We start from the raw sequence: 21,808 nt of genomic DNA, 5'->3' as shown, positions 1-21,808 counted from the left end.
ATTAGGGAGGCTGGTATGGCCAGGAATCTCACCTGGAACGGGATGGCCAGTTTTAAAGATACTGTACAGTTGCTTCATGGAAATGACTGGTTCTGACCAGACGTTTTGTTGCTCTGAGCTTGTCAAAAAGGAGAATATCAAAATGGAAGATGCTTCCTTTCTGCTGCCTGTGCTTAGGCTAACTCTTCTTTGGAAAGTCTTTAGCTTTAAAAACCAGGATGATATCCAGGTAGGGATTGTTCACAAAATACAGGATGAATGGAAAGCTGAGGACATCTGTAAGCAACATAGTTCATGAATTAGTTGTTTCCTTAGTTAAAACAAGACCTAAGACTGCTCGGGACCAGATTAGTGAAAAAGATCTGTGCAAGAGGAGTTTATCTTTTAGTTATGCTTGTACCAACCATAACATCATTACCAAAATTAGAATATCAAAACAAAATATGCCCAGAGTACAGAAACAGGCCAGTTGCATCAGTTTCTCCCAGGTAAAGAGGATTCCCAAGCAGCAGAGCCACATACCATTTTAAAACCCTTGAGAATAAAATCCCACATTTACTGGTTGTGTAGAGAAGCGTAGTTATACAAAAAATACAATATAATTCACAGGTCTTAATTCTCGGAGGGGCCAATAGTTCCTGAACAATTTAAGGCCATCAATCACATTAGTGACTCAGCCAGTGGATTACTAGGTGCCACCAAATGCTAAGATTTGCAGTTGCTTGCTAACATCTGTGCTTGGCAAAGGGTTGCATGCTTTTATTATTAAATATTTATATTGTAGTAGTTCTTTGAGGCTGGCCAGGTCCTAGAAACAAGAGTCTCATTCACTACAAATTCTGAATCATTCTCTGAGCAGATCTTCTGTTTGCATTGAATTCAATAAGGATCAGCATATGATCATGTAGTTAATTATAGATAGTATCTTAACGCATATTTAGTGGGCCCAGCTGAAGGTTGCATGGTTGTTCTTTATTCTGTCACTTACTACTCTGTGAATGCTTGGTTTAGTCACCTTAACAATTACTTTGAGTATGCCTTGGCATGTTACAAGTGTAGATTCACTTGTCTTGCACATGTGAAAAGCGCCTTTTTTGTAATAATCTGTGTGATTTGGGGATTCTTCCCTTCCGTTGGTTGCCCTCATGCTTCTATACCAGCTTTCCTTACTCTGCCAGCATGCCATTTGCTTGGTGAGATGGAAGCTAGGGACTGCTACTTCTGTCCTCATTTCAAACTCATCCTTCAAAAGCTATTTTCAAAGGTACTTTAGCAATTAGGTTGGTGATTTGGTGCTTCTAAACAACAGTCAGGAAAAAAGCTCCCCTTGAGTGACGGTGGATCTTTTCACCTGCTGCCACGGTCAACTCGAAACCTTGGATGTTAAAATCTCAGCTGATGAATGATGGAGGAAGCGTCCCAGGGTTTGACTTTGACTGGTCAAGAACCACTCCCTCATAAAGTTTCACAACTGTTAGATGATGTGTTTGAGCTTACTGGAATCATTCTTCACTTAAACGAAAAGATAGTGGGTATTATAATGTGTTAATTTGAGAGAGAAAGTAAATATTTTTAAAGGTAGAAACAGGCAAAAAAAATTGCTATCTCAATTAGAAAAATGACTATGAAATCAGTATGATTGACCACAATAATATAATACTAACATAGTTAATATACTGTATTTATACAATGTATGGTATATATTTTATATTGTGTAGTTCAGGAATTTTTAGGCAATACTTAATTAAAAGGAAGACTATTTTTTCCAGTGGGCTCTGTGCTTTGCTAGACATTTTGTGATACTGTGTATTTACATGTTTTTCCAATATTATAGAGTAAATTTGTGAGGTACAACAAAGATTTTTTTTGAATATTCATGATAATTTCAAACTTCACTTTAAAAAGAAAAAACAAAGAAATTGAGTCTTTGGGGAAAAAAAAGGGCAAGAAATAACAACCTTAACCCTGCAAACGCAAATGAAACTTGATCTAGACTTTGAAAAGACTGTAAAAATGGAGGGAGTTTGGGCTAGGGAAACACACAGATTGGGTTACTTCTGTTTGTTGAAATTTCTTTACTTCAGAGCTTCAATAATGAAGAACTGAAACAGAGCCCCTTCGCCTCATTTTGTTTCTAGGGTGGGAGGTTTCTTTGAAACTGTTTGTGTCTATGTGTGGTACTTTGCCATTAAGCGCTGTAAAAATAAGCAATAAACATGTTGGAATGCTGGACTTTCCCCGTGCCTGCTGCTGTAGGATTTCTTTGTGCTGTTTCCCTTCCTATTTGTCTTTTTGTATTCCTGTGATCCTGAGGGGGAAAAAAGAAAAGAAGCGAGAAGTCCCAACAACCTCCCGTCCTGGTTAGGCAGGAATAAGAGTGTGTCTCACGAGCTAAATGGAGGTATTCTGGCCATCACAAGCAAGAGCAACCTGATGCTCTTTCTGAAAGATTATTGCAAAGCTTAGCATACTTTACGACATCAGTATTTTCCTGGCAGTTGGTTATTTATTTTTCTTTCATTTCAGATTTTTCTTTGACTTTTAATTCATGTCCTGCTACCTAATCTCTTCCAATCTATACTAATGGTTTGAGCATTTCAAATATTTAAGAAAATGAACCCTAGCTATTCACAGCAATTCAATTACTGGGCTGTTTGTTGTTCATCCATCAAACCTCCCACGTTCGGGTGGGATGTAACTGCCATCCCCATTTTTTTGTTTTGCTCTTCTTAGCTCATTTCAGTCTTTTTCAATTTTGGAATTCTCATAAGGATTTCTCACATGAGTCTCCATTATCTAACTTTGGGATTCCTGTGTTAGATACAACCTCAGTCGATGAAGAAGATAAAGACTGTAGAACTCAAAGTTACTGGCTACTTAGATAGAACTGATTCATTATGTGATTTGCTAAGTGCAAACAAAGTCAAAAACTTATGTTTGGTGCTTTTAAAAGGGCCAGTTTCCTGAAGCTGGAAGCAATTATGAACCAAACCATGTGGGAAAAGAATGTAAAGCAAGAAATATGAATGGCTGGGCATTGTTTAGAGCAGTTTTATACTGTTTGCCCCAGCAAGTTCAGTTTCATAAGAAAGAAATGTTCATGGAAAAACAGTTTTACTGAGCGTATAAGGGAAAGCAGTGATAATGTGTTTATAGAAAAGGTAGAAGTGTGCAGTAAATACATGGAGTTTTGTTCTGTTTGAAAGAGAAAAAAGTGCTTTCCTTAATATCAACAACAAAAATTCAAGCAGCAGATACCTAAGTTTATGTGCTTTAGAATTGGTATGTCTGGACAATGTTCTTGCAAGAATTTCTAAAGAAGTAGCTTTTTGGACTGCTAGAGATTATTAATAAATCTTCAAACACTAGGGGTTCTCCATATTCTTGGCAGAAAGTCGATGTACAAATATTTTAAAAGCAAAAAGGAATGACTCACAAGCTTTTCAGCCCGTTTTTGATTCTGAGCACAATAACATAATAGCCAATATGAATTTCTACCAAAAAAAGATTGTAATACATATAGTTCCAATTAGTGTGCATATTAAATAGGAAACACTTTTTTGTTAGATGGGCTTGTTCTTCAAGTGAATGTCCACGAATGTGCCTGGTATGTGCGAGATTGATTTCTTTCTTGATACGTTCCTCTTAGGACTGGGTTTGCACGTTTTCTGTTCTTTTAACCAGCCAGTTGTATAAAAACTGGGAAGTCTATAAAGAAAAGGCTCAGTTCTTTCTTCCCTTCCATATCTGTAAGGTGGAACACTTACCTTGCTTGTAGTTCTTCAGAACAGTAGCATTAACCTAATTAAATGTATGTATGTATGTTTGTTTATTTTCCTGGGGTGGATATGATTACAACTAGTTAACTTTACAAGTTTCTAGTAACTGTTGTTTGAGCAAAAATTTATACAGTTGTTGCATTCACAGAAGGCTAAATTTACTTTAGTGGCAAAAGCCAATTCAGGGATTATCTATAAGCTCATAAATGACATGGGGCCCTCCTGTTGCTTTATCCTTTTGGGAGAAGAGCATATAAAAAGCTGCACTTCACATTCTTCCTTCAGAAAACTGTTCTAAAACTTAGAGATAAATTACTTTAGTTATGGCCAGTTTCTGCACTGGTAAGCTTATTAAGTTTCTAGTTACCCTCCTCCTACAAAGACCTTCTTGCTCTCTGAATAACTTATGAAAATTGAATGGGTTTGGCTATCTAAGCATTGATTATTCCCAAAACTTCAGTTAAAGAGGTTAGAAATACTGCTTTAAGACCATTAACGGAATTAGTCTTGTTCTAATTCTAATTGGCTATACAATTTACTGCAAGGACGAGATGTTCTGTGGGATCATGGGTTTTGATATGGATTTATGTTAAAACACTGGTGTTCATTATGACCAATATCAAGAATACAATGATGAACAAAGTACCAGCACACATTGTGGAAACAGGTGATTTGTCACTGCCTGTCCTGAATCAAAGCAGTTGTGAGCTTATCATTAAACTGATGCAAGAGTTGCCTCTGTTGGAAACCCCAAAGGCATGTACGTGATCACCAAGCATTAACTCTTCTGCACCTGTCTGGGTTGACATAGATCCCTTCTTGCAGGTCAGCACTGTTCCACCTCCAAAGAGAAATCTAGTTCCCTTTTGTTTTCCCTTGGAAATGCTTTAGGGAATCCTCATCTGACAGTTGAATGGAAATCAAGTGTATTCCAGCAAGGGAACACTATACTGTTTATCAAGCTTGCCTTTGAAGCATGTCACTTTCTCTGAAGAACACTCTTGCTATGGTATCTAGACACAGCCTAGTGTCAGCTCTTAATTTATATTTTTCTGTAGCTGGCTGTGAGGGGGTTTTGTAATGGAGTGTATGGGAAGAGACAGCTTACTTTACTCAGCCTGCCTCTAAATTTGTCTTCTGCATTGCTGTAATGTGACCAGAGATGTCAAAGCTTTGCTGTCTGTATGTGCTAAGAATGCCATACATAAATTTTAAGAATATGTAGTAGGTCATGAGGGCAAGGAAGAGTTTGGTGGAACAAACACATACAGACTTCTTGCATGCTGGGGAAGGACAGTAAAACCAAGACATACTTTTAACAGCTGTGATTATAATCTATTAGGTAAGAAAACAATATTTCATTTATGCTGAAAGAAAGCAGGAAGCCATATTGCTGTGCTTGAGAAGAATTGTCTAGCAGAAGAGAGGATGGTGACCTGCCAGGTAGTCACATGCTGTGAAACCATGATCCTTAGCCTTCTACAGAGATGACAGGCTAGAGGAACTCTAGGTGAGAGAGACTGAAGGAACCATGTTAAATATAATCCAGAGGTGTATTTTATTTCACTTGTTTTGTTTCCAGTCTTATGACTGGAAACCTGACAGTAAGTCTTGCTTAGTAAAAATCTCTTTATTTTACTGTTTAAAGTTGTTCTAGGACTGAAGGACAAGGTAAGTTTTGATTAGGTTGATAAATTTGGAATATGCTTTTTCCTTGAGGAAGCATGATGTTGCTGCTAGTATCCTTGACCAGTCTGCACTGGAGAAGTACTCTAAAGGACCCCAGACCTGACAAGGGTAGGTGGGAGAGCTGGTGTTGTGTGATGCCCATTGCAATGAACAAAACATGATGAAGGCTACTTTGCAGCAGGAAGGTTACTTACAGCTGCGTCTGATGTGCCACGTCGGGGAGGGAATCGTGTAGTAGTTGTTGCTTTAAGATGTTTCTGAGGTTATGGATATTTGAATGGAATTGTGAGACTCGGATGAGGTTTTCTCTAGTTGCTTTTGAGAAAACCAAACAACTAAATTGACTTTTATGAAATACTTTGCACTCTTACATTACACAGAAGCCCGAGTGACTCTTTCTCAGCTCACAGCAGAAATGAAAACAGGCAGAAATGCTACTCCAGACACTAGCTGCAGCCCTAGTCCTGCTTTCGGCAACGAGAATCAGGACCACAAAGGGAGGGACAGAAAACTTGACAGAACATGTATGTGCTGTTTCTTCTTTGTCTGCCATGCAATCTGTTCCAGCTCGTTAAAGAAGGATAAACTGAAAAGCCAACAAACAAAATGGTTTTGATTTGCATATTGAATGTGTTTGGATACTTCTGTTTGATTTCAGACCTTTTAATTCCTACTTAGAAATATCCTCCCCAGCTCTTTAAAAGGGTTATTCTGGAAGACTTGAAAAATGTGAGCAGTGTCCTATACAGCTGCAAAATGTTGAGTGCCTCCCTCCTGCTCCTTTTCATCCTCTTTTAGTGACCCTTTTTTACCTCATTGCAGGCAGAAATCCCCAAAGGTGGTTGTGTCATTTCACTCGAGTGGTGTTCCCCAGGGGTCAGTGTTGGGACCAGTTCTGTTTAATATCTTTATCAATGATCTGGACAAGGGGATTGAGTGCACCCTCAGTAAGTTTGCAGATGACACTGAGTTGGGTGGGAGTGTTGATCTGCTGGAGGGTAGGAAGATCCTACAGAGGGATATGGACAGGCTGGATAGATGGGCCAAGGCCAATTGTATGAGGTTCAACAAGGCTCAGTGCCGGGTCCTGTATTTGGGTCACAACAACCCCATGCAAGGCTACAGGCTGGGGGAGGAGTGGCTGGAGAGGTGCCCGGCAGAAAAGGACCTGGGGGTGCTGGTTGACAGCCGCCTGAACATGAGCCAGCAGTGTGCTCAGGTGGCCAAGAAGGCCAATGGCATCCTGGCTTGTATCAGGAATAGTGTGGCCAGCAGGACCAGGGAGGTGATAGTGCCCCTGTACTCGGCACTGGTGAGGCCGCACCTCGAGTGCTGTGTTCAGTTTTGGGCCCCTCACTACAAGAAGGACATCGAGGTGCTGGAGCGTGTCCAAAGAAGGGCAGCGAAGTTGGTGAAGGGTCTAGAGCACAAGTCTTATGAGGAGCGGCTGAGGGAGCTGGGGTTGTTTAGTTTGGAGAAGAGGAAGCTGAGGGGCGACCTTATTGCTCTGTACAACTACCTGAAAGGAGGTTGTAGCGAGATGGGGGTCGGTCTCTTCTCCCTAGTAACAAGTGATAGGACAAGAGGAGACAGCCTCAAGTTGTGCCAGGGGAGGTTTAGATTGGGTATTAGGAAAAATTTCTTCACGGAGAGAGTGGTTAGGCACTGGAACAGACTGCCCAGGGAAGTGGTGCAATTACAGTCCCTGGAAGTATTCAAAAAACCTGTGGATGTGGTGCTTAGGGACATGGTTTAGAGGTGGACCTGGCAGTTAGGTTAACGGTTGGACTTGATCTCAGAGGTCCTTTCCAACCTTAAGAATTCTATGATTCTATCACTGAGTCAGGGACTCTGATCTGTACAGGGTTCAAAGCTGTATTTTATCATCATGGAACTCAGGCTGAAGTGGTTTTGTGAAGTGTTGCTATTTTGATTAATTAACAAGGAGGAGAGGATAGGATTTGTCCTGGTGAAAGGTGAAACCTATTTCAGTGCTCAGCCTTGGAGCTCTCCTTTAGCCTGTACACCAAACATCTTCGAAACCCATTTCTCTCTGTCTCTCATTTGGAGAGCCACAAATAACCTCCTTATGTAGGACTGATGTTCAGTGAAGTTAAGGGTGATACAAGATGAAGGAAGGTCTGATTAATTGGGCTGTTCACAGTCCTTTGAGACAAACTTTATTCTGTTCTCTGACTCATCGTGGTTACATATGGCAGTTTGGTTGTTGGTTGGGTGGCCTTTTCAGACAAGCAGCTGCTCTTTGAAGTGAAAAAACAACAAAAAAAAAGAAGTTATCTTAGCAGAAGAGCATTCACTAGAACAATGTATGGAGTAAACAGGAGAGTTTTTTAATCTGGGTGGCTCTGCAGCTGTTCTTACTGTTAAGAGTTCTGGCTATTCTTAATTATTTACCCTAAAGCAGTTTGGATTTTTGTTAGTTTTGTGAGGGCACGTTTAGTCACGGTATCTGCAAGGGTTCCTCCAGGTCAGGGTTATGTTCTGTATTTACAGCAAGGTTTCTGGAGGAAACATTTTCCTCCCAATATGTAGCTTTCCTCTTCTTAAGATTTCAGCGTGGTACTTATTAGATTAATTGATGTCTGTTTGAATTCATGACGTCTGTCTCTAATATAGGTCAGTGAAGACAGCTTTTTTTGGACTACTACTTCACAAAGAAGAGTGAGAAAAATTCAGAACCCCATGACTATATACAGCATTTTGTAAAACTACTGTTAAACCACATGCCCCAATTGTGAGGTCACCTCTACGTACCAGCTAAAGCAATTTATTCACTGACCAGTGGTTTTTTCCCGTCTCAATTTCAGTCCAGCCCGGGGGGGGGGGGAGGGGGGGAAGCCCTTGCCATATCCAGAGTCTTCTTTTTCTCTGGTTAAGAGGAGTTAAGTTGTTATTCCTTCCCAGGCTGTCCAGATCTTCCAAAGGGAAGTTTAAAGGGCAACCTCTATCACCCTTACCCCTGCAAAGTTACCAAAGAAACTGAAAAGGGACTGTTCTTGTGGACTGTTCTTGTTAAAGATTTGCTATCAGGTAGCTGAGAGAGATTTTTTCCAAGTGGGATTTATTTCCCCTAAGGTTTGGTCTCTGCCAGTTGCCTGTGCAATAGATCTGCTACTGCAACAGAAAGGGTCGAGCTTCCTTTGTGGGAAAATAAAAATGGCCAGACCAAAGATTCACCTGCCCCAGCGTCTTGTCTCAGAGTGCTCCCTAGAGTTGTTTAGGGAAGGAGAAAAATACACCAGTGTGAAGCGATCCTTGCTCCAGTGTCTTTCTCCAGCTTCCGTGGAGAGGAAGCTTTGGTATTCCTGAGCTGGGGATGCTGTTACACCTTTTAATAGCTTTTGATCCCATCTAAACATCTGGCTTCTATAACATACTGATGTAAAGAAATCTACCGATTAACTGCATATTATATGAAGGAAGTGCTTCCTTCTGTTAGTGTTTATTGTCTTTAGGATAATTCTGGTTGATGTTCTGATGATATGGGAAATAGTGAATAATAAATCACTGTTGATCTTTTCCATAGCATTCTGCTGTGCCAGCATGCTCTCAAACGTAGGTAAACACTGTGAGTTTCTCTGAAATTAAGTGTTCCGTAGCCTGGCCGTGTTCTGCAATGAAATGAACTACATTTTTCAGAAGGAGGATTTGGTGATTAAAACATTAGTGTAACTGATTTTCTCGTTTGGCATTTAAAACTGCTGAGCACTGGATTTTGACATTCAAATCTACTGAACTGTAGTATCCAAAGATGTAAAACTGTAATTTTGGCTATGATGCTTCAGGAATTCTTAGTTGATCTTTTTTTCCCCACAGCTGTAGGCTTTGGGGGAGTATCTTTGTTTTCAGATGTACCAGTTCCTACTAGTCAGACCAGGGGATTCCTGGATTCTACTTGGGTTGAATTATTTATTCACATCTCTTTAGCACTTGTTTGTCTCTCCTGGACCTACGATGCTGGATTCATTACACTACAAATAGAAAAACTCTGTTCCTGATCCAAAGAAAGCATTGCCCATTTGTAGATGTAATGGATGAGGGCTGGTGATGACGACTTAAGGGTTACAGCAACAAAATTATGTCATTCCAATTTATCTTCTTGCATTCCTTTGTTTGGCCAAAAATGGATGTGATAGGTGAGCATTTTATTTCCCATCTCACTTTTAATTGGCTCAGTTTTTATGGCCATTGTGCTAACAGTGGGTTTTGAGAGGTATTTAAAGAGAGAATCGCAGCATTTAATTTTTGCAAGTTTTGAGAATGACATGTTCTAATATTGAGAGCACTATCATTTCTGACTTTGGGAAAATAGAGTTTATTTAGACATTCTTTAGACAGTTCTTTCAGAAAGCAGTTCAGGTAGGAATCCCAGTTGACTGCTGAGAGAGTTTTTATTGACTACTAAGTGAGTCCTAACACATCCCGTCTCCAAAAAAGTGGCTATCCTCCATTAGGTCATCCTTGTCTCTTATCTGTAAAACCAGAATGTTGATACTTATTACTGAGGATGGAAACCAGTAATTTTGGATCTATGGGAACTAGAACAGATAAAAGTCCAATAATATACATTCAGGAATTATGTTGATTATCAGCAAGTTACTTCATCATTAAGTTACAAGTTTCTTTGTCCAAAGATTAATAAATAATTTAAAACTCAGAGAGCACTCGTCTTCATATTTTTGATTTTTTTTTTCTTTCTTTGGTAAACAGCTGCCTTCTGTGAAAATAAAATTTCTGTAATTCATGCTTTTTGTTTAGTCTAACAATTGGTATTTCAGCCAGTTTTCTCCTTTCGGTGTTTCTTTACAAACACAAACAAACAAACCCTCAAACGGACTGTTTTCTTTACTCCTTATCTGTGTCTATTTGAACACAATTCTGCTTTTTCTCTGTGCTACTAGTCTTAAAGGTAAGACGTAACAGAAACAGAAATAAAAAAAGAAAAATAGGAAAGTTTATAAAAACCAAAAGAGATCAGGAGATCAGGGATATTACTCAATTCTTGGAGGAGTATGCAGCATGAGGTCACATACAAAATGTGCCATGGACTTTTCCTGGATTTTTTTATCTGCATCCTTTGAATCTGGTTTTATAAACTCAGCATTTAGTTTATTTACTTATTTAAAACAAACAAGCAAAAACTTTCTAGCTTGAAAACTATTGATTCTTTTGTCCACAAGGATCCCAACACTTTTTTAGGAGTTGATAAAAGGTTATTAATTGAGAAGCTCCAAGTAGGGTTGTTGGATTCTGTGAACTATAAGAGATGGTACAATGATATAGTCCTTTGTGATAGAGAAATCACTTATAGCTGTATTTCTTAAGATGTTTATGTATTTAGCACTGCAGAGACTAATCTGAAATTCCTTTTTCTGCCTAGTGCTCTAATTCCTAGTATGTCAAAGACCAGGAATGGAATTTAGTAAGGAGTAGGATCCTCTTGCCTTTTTTGTGGATGGAAACCTCTTCAGTGTGTTTGTGCAAAGATGACATTTCACAAAGGGTGAATGGCATTGCCAGTGTTGGTGGTCTTCAGCTGTCAGTGCCCCTCTGCCTAGCGTGCGTTTCCCAAAGGGTAGCATTGACTTCGCGTCATGTCTTCATTCAGGGCTATGGAGGCGGATCATGGGTTTTGGTGGAATGTCTTTAAAACTTTGTTTTCCTGGGCCAGTTTAATGTAACCTAATCTTCTTCAGCTGGTGTTCTTGAGTAGTCCAAATAAATAAATAAAAGTATGTGTTGATTATTTCTCTGTTAAGAAATTAATTTCATGAGAAGCCACAAGTCTTGGTGGAGAACCAGAACAGGACATTTTTTTTAGCGTGCATCATATCTTTTTAGAAAGAGGGATTTGGGCCATCTCTCCTCATATTTGGTCATACAACCTCCTTGAAGAATTTGCTTACATACTGAAGTAACATTTGAAAATATTTACGTCTATTTAGCTGGCTATAGTGTGATAGATGCATTTCCTGTCTCTTTCAGTGTAAGCATTCTGCTTTTCCTCTTCTTTCTATCTCCTCATTCCTTTCTTTTGTTTGTTTAGTTTTGCCTCAGCTGGAACTAGAAAAATAGCAAATATTACATGATCAGGCCGTGTAATTCTTTGAACCCAAGTTTCGAACAGAGCCATAATCAGAGTTCCTTAAACTTCTGTCTCAGTGTTTCCTAACCCACACTGCACTCCTGTTGAACGTGGAGCTCCAGCCACGTACCAAGAGGAGGGTTCATCAGCTCATCTTGTCTCCATGGTGTCTTGCACTCAAGGAGATTCCACCTGTCCAAATGATGTGATGATCATGACTCTACTTATAAAGTCAGATGTGCAAATACATTTTTTTCAGTCCCTTGCTGTTACTGATGTATGGGAATTGACTACTATATAGGTGAAGGCTGCTGTTGTTGCTAATGATTTCTGTTGTTGTTAATGACTTCTCTTCCTCTGACAGAATAGCAGTAACTGAAGGAGAGTGGAAGAGCTGCATCTCCCGACCTGCTGAAGGTGTCCTCCCATGCCTTTAAGTGAACTGGTAGTACTTGCTGTGAGGCTGACAGTCTGTAGTGAAGGGGAGAATTGATAGGGCACTTACTTTCTCATCCGTCTTTTCATAGAAGTCTCTGAGAGTTGGGAAGGGAGGGATGGCTTATGGTTTTATTTCAGGGGTTTTCCCCCTCAAATGAGATTTGTTGCTTTACAAGCTTATGAGATGTGATGAAAAAGCATATTGAGGACTGGAAGCTGTCTATTTACTAGACTATAACTGATGTATAAACCAAATACCATTCTAAGATCTGTGACCCTTTGATATTAATTAAAATATAAACAAATGCACACCCTAGCCACTCTGGTTGTGTCTTGTTTGGAGCAGTCCTGCAATTTTGAAGCAAATCCCATAATTGTTTCTTACTGTGTGCTGATTGAGTTCACAAACTGGTTTTGAAATGTAGCGCTGGGCTTATTTGGGGGAAATTAAACTGAAAGCTTTATCCCAGGAGTCTACGAAATGCAACAATATTTAATTGGGGACATAAGAGTCCAAACTACAACTTGGCCTTTTGGCCAACATTAAGCCATGTATGTATGTGATGGATACATCTGGCCCAGAGAATCTGACTGGAGTCCTATCTAAAATGAAATGCCCTAAATCATAGAATAGTTTGGGTTGGAAGGGACCTTTAAAGGTCATCTAGTCCAACCCCCCCCTGCAATGAGCAGGGACATCTTCAACTAGATCAGTTTGCTCAGAGCCCCGTCCAGCCTGGCCTTGAATGTTTCCAGGGATGGGGAGTCTTGTGTGGTGTAGATAATGGGGACTTAGCATTAACTGCTTTGATTTAGTGATCTGCCCTTTTTTGATTGCCCAAATTACTTCCTAATATTATTTCATTATTACTTCATAATAGCCACTATGTTTTATGTGCCTTTCATTTCATGTTCTCATCACCTCTCCTCTTCATTCTTCAGGTATCATGACATACACTTTGTAGAGCTGCTGTATAGGTATAAGACTCTATTTTGGGCCAAAGAGAAAGAAACCCTAAGGCCAAAGACCTCCTTTTCCTCCTTTCAGAAACGTATCAGTACACATATTTTTTGTGCAAGAGTAACATCAAGAGAACTCAGCCCTCAAATAAGATGATCTCAAGCAGATGAAATTTCTCAGTTTTTACAGTCCACAGTGTAATTCCATGTGGAAGGGAAAGAGGCAAAATCTGTCCCTTAAAGTAGATTTTGTAATATTCAATTACGTGAGCTTAGTTGCAGGCTTTTTTTTTTTTGTAGTCCAAACACTGAGTTTGTATTAGTAATTTCTTTTTTTTAAATGGATTTAGATTCCAGTCCTATAAGGATGACATGCTGTCCCTGATCAAGACATGATGAAGGAATTAACCATGGTGATGTTTTCATATTTGAGATTAAAAGAAGACACACATCTGCCAAATGCAAGCAGAAGGAAAAATCTTGTTACTTTTTCTAAATCCTCTGAAAGCAGCTGGATTTTTAACTTATCCAAATTCTGATTTTTTTTTTTTTTTTTAAAGATTGATATCCACATAACAGTGTAGAGAAGCACAGAAGATCTTAAGAATTCAGGATGTGTGCTAGTCTCATAGGAGAAAAGTAAGAAAAAAAAGGCAAGAGTGCATTTTCTTTTTAGTGGAATAAGCCAATTACTTCCCTTTAACTTCACCCTCATGCAGGCACTTGTTTAAAAACTGCAGATGTTTACAGTTACTGACTATGAATTGTTTCCCTCATTTATTCTGGATAAATTCATTATCTTACTGGGTTTTTCCTGCACAAAATCTGAGCAAAATTTAAGCGTCAGCAATGTCATCTAATTACATCCTTTGTGCTCCACTAGCTAACTACCTCAACCCAACTGATGCTTTCACTTGAACCAGGAGCATGAGAATCAGGAGCTAGAAATAACATGCTTGGACCTGCAAGACGTAGAGGAGACTTGCACCTTTGTGCTGTAACAGTCACGATAGCTCTGGCTGGCTGACCGCAACAGCTTTCTGTGTGATCGTGATAGCCTTGGATTCCAGGCACAGTGATGGAGCTAGTGAGATGAAGCTATTTACTAGTAAAGCACTAAGAAAGTAATATTGTTTGGTTTGGTGCATAGTTCTTGACCCATCTGTTGTAAGCAGCCTTCAGGATTACAAAATGAGAATCAAACATAAGCTCTTGAATGCCGTGCACCATGTTTTGGTAATTTGTCAGGCGGTCTTTGCAGAGTGTACTTTCAGTAATAGTGCTTCTTCCATTTGGAAAGAAGAAACATAATCAAAGAAGGATTGATATATGCAGCAGTGTAATAAGTACACCGTCATCAGATATGAAGGAGATGCTTATTCATACACTTCAGTTCTGTACACGCTTTTGTTACAAACTGTACCTACTAACAGCAGTGTGATTTTACAAAGCTGGATTTGTTTGAAAAATGTATAGTTCTCTATGGCACACTTCATGCAGGATGTTTTGCAGTCCGATTTATGGAAGAGCAATCTCTGTGAGATCTGTGAATCCTGGGGGGGGAGCACACAAAGCAAATTTATATATCTAAAATGATGTTAGCTTGGATAGCTTCATGTGGTAGCAGAATGGTAGACAGCAAGGCTGTATCCAGCCTTGCTCTAAATGTTTTGCTTTGAGTTACACCTAATGTAGGCTTATCATTATGAGCTTGCTGGCAATGACAGTGTATAATGTATAATCTGAAGAAATCAAACAAATAAAATGTGTCCCTAGATCAATTTAAAATGTAGAGTGCCCATTTCTACTTTTCTGTAGCCTGCTGGCTCAATATGCAGCTAGAAGAAAGGAGATGAGCAAATGTTGAATGATAGGAGATAGCAGCTACCGTTGGCTTATGAGAATTGTTCTGCCTCTGGCACTCTGGATCATGAACTTCATCACATCCAAGAAATGTTAACAGCTCAGCCCCTCGGGCTTTAGCAGCTCTGAGTATCTTTGTGGGTTTTGTAATTGACAGCTCCACCATCAGTATGCGGCTCTGACTGGCATTCTGCGCAACTCAAATACATGAGGGTTTCAGCCTACTGTTCTTTTGCAGAAACACCATGATGGGCATCTGAGTGACATTTTAATTTGATAATGAAAGCGCCATTAAATCAGAAAAGAGAAAAATGCCTGTGTTTGTGGCACAAGATATTTTGTGTGACCACTGAGGTCATTTGAGAAAGGCCTGCTGTTGAAATAGTTATGCAAGTTTGCCAGCAATGACTCACTACCGTGGTGGCTGCAGATAAATCCTAGTTGCTTTCCACTTGTTTTTGAAGATTTTGGTATTAGGGGTTTCTGTATATTGCTTAAACAGTAAAAATCCAGCAACACTTAAGTTTGCTTGGTAAAGATTAAGATTTCCCACGCTTCTTCATGTGTGAAATGCTGCAACAAGCTGTGATCTGTACACCCTGCTGTCCCTTTTGACTGTGTCAGAATGGGATATATTTTAGCATCATTAAAACCTTCTGTTTTGTCAGCAACAAGCCTTTCCTTCCTGGAGTCAGAACACACATCATTCTGTGCAAGTCTTCAGGATTCAGACTTATAGATGCTCATGTCTTAGATGCTTTCTCATCTCTCTCATTTAGAGATAGGTACTATAATATCACCTGTGGAAACTGAACTCATGGATTTGGGTTGTGCTAGACAATGTTACACCTGAATCTCTCTCTCCATGTCTAATATATTTAGAGAAATCTAAACTTTGCTCTAAATAATTGACAATGTAAATAGTCAAATGTATTGTTCTGCCATCCTATAGATAAGGAATTGTGATAGTAAAATACTACATGTTTTGACTGAAACTATGCAGGAAATCTGTGGCAGACTTAGTATCAGGTCCATGTTCTTAAGCTTCTTCCAGCGCTTTTCATCTGCAAACATCTTAAGAAATTAAATACTTACAGTGACTTTTTATTTTCTCCCGTTTATTTCTTCTTCCAGCTGCTGAAGGTTTAGATTTTTATTCAGCAGAAATAGATTTTATTCTTCAAGAAGTATAGATTTAGGAGGTTTTGTACGGTATGCAGCTAATGGTAAAATTAACTGTGGGTCTATTGATCACCCAGTTGGAACTGGCTAGTGATCTCTTAGGAGGTGACCCCAGGACCAGTACAAGAAGGATAGTTACTACCAGTTAGGCATGGAGTTACTGTCATTCAGATACGTAATTTTGCCAGCCAGGATTCTGTTTGCACCACTGCTCACAATCCCTCCAGGACCTTGTCGTCAGCTGAGGGGTCCACTCACTTGAAACTCTCTGAATTACAGAGCTCATTACATTTAGCAGTAGTTTGCTAGTTAAGTGATATTGGTGACGTACATGTTGGTGATGCCTGGAAAAGAAAGCATGATTGTGATAATCATGGGCTGTTCAGAATTATTTTTGTGGATCTGCTCTGTGGATCTGTACTGTCATCTTCATTTGACTCCTACTGTTGACCTGTAGGAAAAAACCTTTCATTACTTGCCTACTGCTAACAAAAGGGTGTAGCAAATACAACATTGCCTGTTTACTCTTTGTGGTAGTTAACACTTGCAACTTCACTGAATGTTGAGCGTGTAACTGTAAATGCATCTTTTTTGGAAGTATTATTAATAATTCTCATACTGTGACTGACATTAAGGTATCTAATGTTACTTTGAAAGCACAAGTGAGTTAACCCTTATAATGTTTTTGTGAAATGGATGAATGTAAAAATTTTGCAGGTGGTGAATAGGGACACAAATAAAATTAAATGTTTTTTTCCAGGTCACTGCATAGATCTATGGTAAAAGTATGTACTGGACTTAAATGTCTTTTCTTGAGTTGCTAATCCTGTTTTTGTGCAAAAACTAAATGAAAAAAACCCCAATATTCTGAATTTGGCCCATCTCAACAGAGCAGCAGCAATGTCATCTGTTCCAAATACTGAAAGCATGCATCCCTTGATGACAGCCTGTCAGAACTGCACGGCAGTTTGTTTCAAATGCTTGAAAGGTATCGTCTAAATAATTTTCTAAATAATACTTTTCTATAATTTTAACTTTGGTCATACTTCAGAAAAATAGCCAAAGCAAAGTGCTGTTTAGGTTTTCTTCCTTTTGAAAGGTTGAAGTCTAAAATGCTATCTTGAGATTTTTCTTCCATGAGCTTTACCTTCCTAGGTATGAAAATCTTTCAGCAAAACTAGTGGTTTACTGGTATTTCAGATATCTTTAACCCTATCCTTTGTTTGTGGTTCTCCTGTGATGCTATATTGCAACAAATAAATACCCATCTGTGTTTGCTATTATTCCTCACAGCTGTTTTTCAGAAAAGCTATAAGGAAAAAAAATAACTTGGATGATTGCAAAAGCCAGTTCATAGCAAGGAGAGTCCTGACTCTCAACTTATTTTTTCCCAGGCCTCCAGAATTGGCATCAAAGTATGCAAATTTCTCTGAGGGAGCGTGCAAGCCTGGTTATGCATCAGCGCTCATGACTGTCATCTTCCCAAAGTAAGTAATTAGTTTTCTGTTGTTTTTTTTTCCCCTCTTCTCCTGATGACTTCTCATCCTTCAAGGTGGGTGATCTGCAGAGATTGCCTTGAAAAGTGTCATTACTCTCTTGCTTGATTGGTTCAAGGGGAGACTGGTGTTGAAATTCTGGGCTATTTCAGTGGTCAGTGGCAATGGCTTAGTCTGACTAGGAGCCTGCTCAAAGAGTAGAGAGTTCTGTCTGTTGAATAATAAAACAAATTATATTGTCAGTGCATGATACAGATGTGTGGTCAAGCTCACTGCTGGTACCAGATGATGCAATGCTTAGGATGCTTCGGTCATGAAGTGACAGATTAAGTTATCTGGAGTAGTAAAGTGTGGTCTTTCCCCCCACACACTTGGGAGAACAGAGTAAAGCATCCCTCAAGTGCCTGGAGGCTTTGCAGTAGTGTTTTCCAAAGAGTTTAAGACATGTTGTTAACAAGTTGTGCATCTTAATGTGTTGAGAAGTTATTGTTAGCTGAAGTGTTACTAGTTTCTTCAGAATTTGTTTCTCTCTGAGAGGGTGGAAAGTTGCAGTACTGTTTGATAGCTTTCAGAAATGAGGAATGTAATCATAACAGATCAACCAAAACTTAGTTTTAAATTTGGCTTATGGCTTTCTCTAATGCACCATGTGGCTTCTGCATTTCAAGGAGTTTGTAGAATTGCTTGAAGACAGTTCAGAAGATAGATTGGCAAGAATGTTATACTGTTGAGGCTCAAGGATCTCAGTTTGGTTCATCAAATGGAAAATTTGACCGAATAGTTATTTGACCTTTGTACAAGCTTCTAATGCATGTGGAAAAGATCCTCTAGTGCAGTGACCTTTTTGACAAAAGAGGCTGTGGACTTTTTAACACAACTGGTACTTTTCTAAAAGATACATTTTATTTCTTTTGAGGAGGGAATTTCCATGACTTGCACATATATAGGTTATGTTGGGTGACCATGGCCTTCAGGCCAAGCCTGAAACTGGTGGTATCTTCATTCTTTGTTTTTATTGGCAAACATGGTATCTGCAAACTTTAAAAATTAAAAATAAAAATCTGACGTTGACTTGTAACCAGCAGATACTACAGCCAGGACTTAAAAACAAAACAAAACATTAAATGTTGAGACTATGTTTTCCATTACCAGTGTAAAACAAACAAACAATTAGTAGTATTATCTTCTGTGTGAATTTTGGAACTCTGGTTAGAATACCAATAAATACTAGAACCGAAGGTAGATACATTACCATCCCCTTCTTTACCATCCCCTTCTTTACCATCCCCTTCTTTACCATCCCCTTCTTTACCATCCCCTTCTTTACCATCCCCTTCTTTACCATCCCCTTCTTTACCATCCCCTTCTTTACCATCCCCTTCTTTACCATCCCCTTCTTTACCATCCTCTTTATTGTTGTCTTCTTACACTATCATCCTCCTCTTAAGAACTTTGAGTGCTTTTAAGTCTCTATTTGCATATATATTAAATGTAAATAGTATAGAAGAAGAATATAAGGTAATTTAACTGTGGTAAGATGTCTGAAGCTAAAGCCTTCCTTTCTTTATACAGCTGAAACCTAACTGCCCTTTCCAAGGCATGGCTGTTGTTACATATTGATTCTGCAGAGATAAATTATATACACTGAAGAAGGAAGACTGTTTAGTACAGTTATTAAGACCAGAAAAATACCATTAATGGTCCCTTATCCTGATTTGTTTTGTGACACAGGACACAATGTTTTCTTCGAGTAAATTCATCATGGATCACAGGCTAGTTAGCTTGATTTAAAGATTTCAATTGATGGAGAATCTGGTAATAATGTACTACATTATTCCTATGGATAAACCATTATTGCAAAAATATTAATCTAATCTAATTTTAAATTTATTTAAGACTTTGGCTTCAAGAAGGAGCTTTTTTGCCTGCTAGGATCCAAAGCATTATTTATTCTCTCCCTCAGTAGCTACTTACAGATCGCTGTTCAGTCACCTTCTCCCAGTAGCTAACTGCATTGAACTAACACCATGCAAAGAGATAGTAACTTGTCTCTAGTCTAACTAGGTGGTGGTTGTCTTGTTTGTACATTGAAAAAATCATATTCATAGTTCTAAAGACAGCATCTCGCTGTGGATTTATGTTCAGTTGCTTCTCTAACATGAACCCTAAACCTTACTAAGGTTGACATTTTTTCCCCAGGATGTCCTTTAATTCTTTATTAATTGAATTCAGTGTTGGACATTTCATTAGTTTACCTAGGATTGGTGTAAGGATGGCTGACCAGTAGTTCTTCAAAGAATTCCATGCTACGCTGAAGATTCTTTCTCTTCTGAAACTTCTCTTGTACTCAAAACACTATGCAAAGTTAATATTACCAAGCAGGTATCATAACTTAATATATTTAGAACTCTTAAAGCCAAATTAGCTTGCCTGTTGATTTAAGAATTTGAGCTGCATGATTTCTTTTATTCTAGCTTTTGTTTTCAGTTGCTCATATCATTAGGAAAACATCATCTCTGCGGCTGACGTTTTTCAGGCTTGGTCTTCACCATAAAATGTGTGTTTTTGTTAGTTTTTTTTTTTTGTTATTTGGATAAAGTTGGTTTGGCTGTTTTCAAGCATGAATAAAATGAATAAATGTTTTCCCATTCTAAAGGTTCCTGACTTTTTAGTGCAATTTTAAATGTAGATAGGCAAAATATGATGGAAATAGTTGAGATAGAATAAATATTTTTCAGAGGATGTAACTCTTCTTGGTAAGTGCTTCTTTAATGGTAAAAATGTGAGTTCAGACTTTACCACGCATAAGCAAGCGCTAGATGGATTAAAGAGCAATGCCCTGAGAAACCTCAAAATGTGGTTGCTGGTAAGGAAAGACTAAATGGTGTGGGGTTTGTTTGTTTGTTTGTTTGTTTTTAATGAGGTCCTCAGTTGATCGGTTCTCATTCTACCAACGCTTGATGCCTTCATCAATAATCCTAACTAGAAAAAATCCGAGGTTAAGTATGCAGATGATATGCTTATTGGAGAGTACTAAATAAAGGATTGGTTACTTTTAGAGAACAGTCTGGCTTGCCTGATTTAAATGGCCACAGTCCAACAAAATATATGTTAATACATCCAATATGAAATAAGACATCTGGGAGGAACAAATGCAGGATTATACCTTCAAGATAGAAAAACTCTGTCTTGGAAACAGACACAGAGAAAGCTTCATGTAATCTCAACAAAATATCATAGCTGAAATGCTATTTCAGGTTCACATGTACACACATAAGTTGAGAAATTTTGTGTGTAGCGCTGATTTAAAATTAGAAATCCAAACCCCCCCAAAACCCCACAACCCAAGACTTCTAGAATACTGTGTCCAGTTTTGATGGTGAAAGTCCGAGAAGGGAGTGGAAATAGGAGATTGAAGGAAAGCCACAAAAATGATCAAGGACCGGTTTAATCAGTAAACAAGGCTCCTAGAAATAAGTCATTTTTCTGAAGCAGGAATTGTATCCAAATGAGGAGAATAGGAAAGAGCATTAACTTTGGCAAGTTAAATATAAACCATAATGAGGTAGGCCAAAAAAATGTTGAGGAACAACTTTATAAAGGGCATTAAAAAAAAATAAAGCTTTTTGTCTAACTGTCAAAAGCAGAAAGCCTGCCAGAGATCCCGATGGGCTGATAGATAATCATAATATTACATGTGAACTAAGGGAAGGTGAAGCCGCAGCAGAGGAGTTATTTGCATTGCTATTCACTGCAGAACAGTTCCCACGTGGAGCCTTCCTTTCTGGGGGACAGGCTGGGGGAAGCTGACAGAAGGTTGACGTTTTGGAGCAAATCTGCACAATGAATTGCTAGGAAAAGTTCTCACTTTGTGAAGAACTCGGTGGTGAAGTTGCTGAGTTACACACGGTTGTGTATAATTATCGCTTAAATTGGCCTTTAGAATGGAAGAATGAAAAGCAGTAAACGTGTCAGGCTTTTCAAGAGGGGCCCGTGGAGCGTTTGGGAAACTGGAAACTAATAGTGAGCCTGGTTTCTGTCTTAGGCACCTCGGTATAAACTATAAAAAAAGAATAGTGTTCGTTCACAGGAATAAAGGTGATGATAGAGAGGAGTCAAGTTGTCTTCTGCAGCAGGAAGTCTTGCCCTGTAAATCTGTTCATGTTGTTTGAAAGACTGGATGGGCACTTGAAAAAAGTGATTTAACTAATACACTATGTCTGGATTTCCTTTTTTTTAAAAAAAAAAAAAAGGGCAAAAAACCCAACCAATCACTTGGTGTTTCAAAGACTTTT

General features: G+C 38.8%; 1 protein-coding gene across 4 annotated transcripts in view; it reads left to right on the top strand.

The window, feature by feature from the left end:
* ST3GAL3 (ST3 beta-galactoside alpha-2,3-sialyltransferase 3) overlaps positions 1-21,808 on the top strand; it is a 184,685-nt gene that overhangs the window by 53,175 nt on the left and 109,702 nt on the right. For all 4 annotated transcript variants that reach the window (XM_082311506.1, XM_082311508.1, XM_082311507.1 and 1 more), the window contains one exon: positions 17,412-17,504. In XM_082311506.1, the coding sequence (XP_082167632.1) occupies positions 17,412-17,504 (93 nt within the window). The remainder of the gene's footprint in view (positions 1-17,411; positions 17,505-21,808) is intronic.

The sequence above is a fragment of the Platalea leucorodia genome (genome assembly GCF_965183815.1).
Source record: "Platalea leucorodia genome assembly, chromosome: 5".
Taxonomy (NCBI): domain Eukaryota; kingdom Metazoa; phylum Chordata; class Aves; order Pelecaniformes; family Threskiornithidae; genus Platalea; species Platalea leucorodia.
Note: the sequence above shows the minus strand (reverse complement) of the source record. Positions and strands in the feature narration are given on the sequence as shown.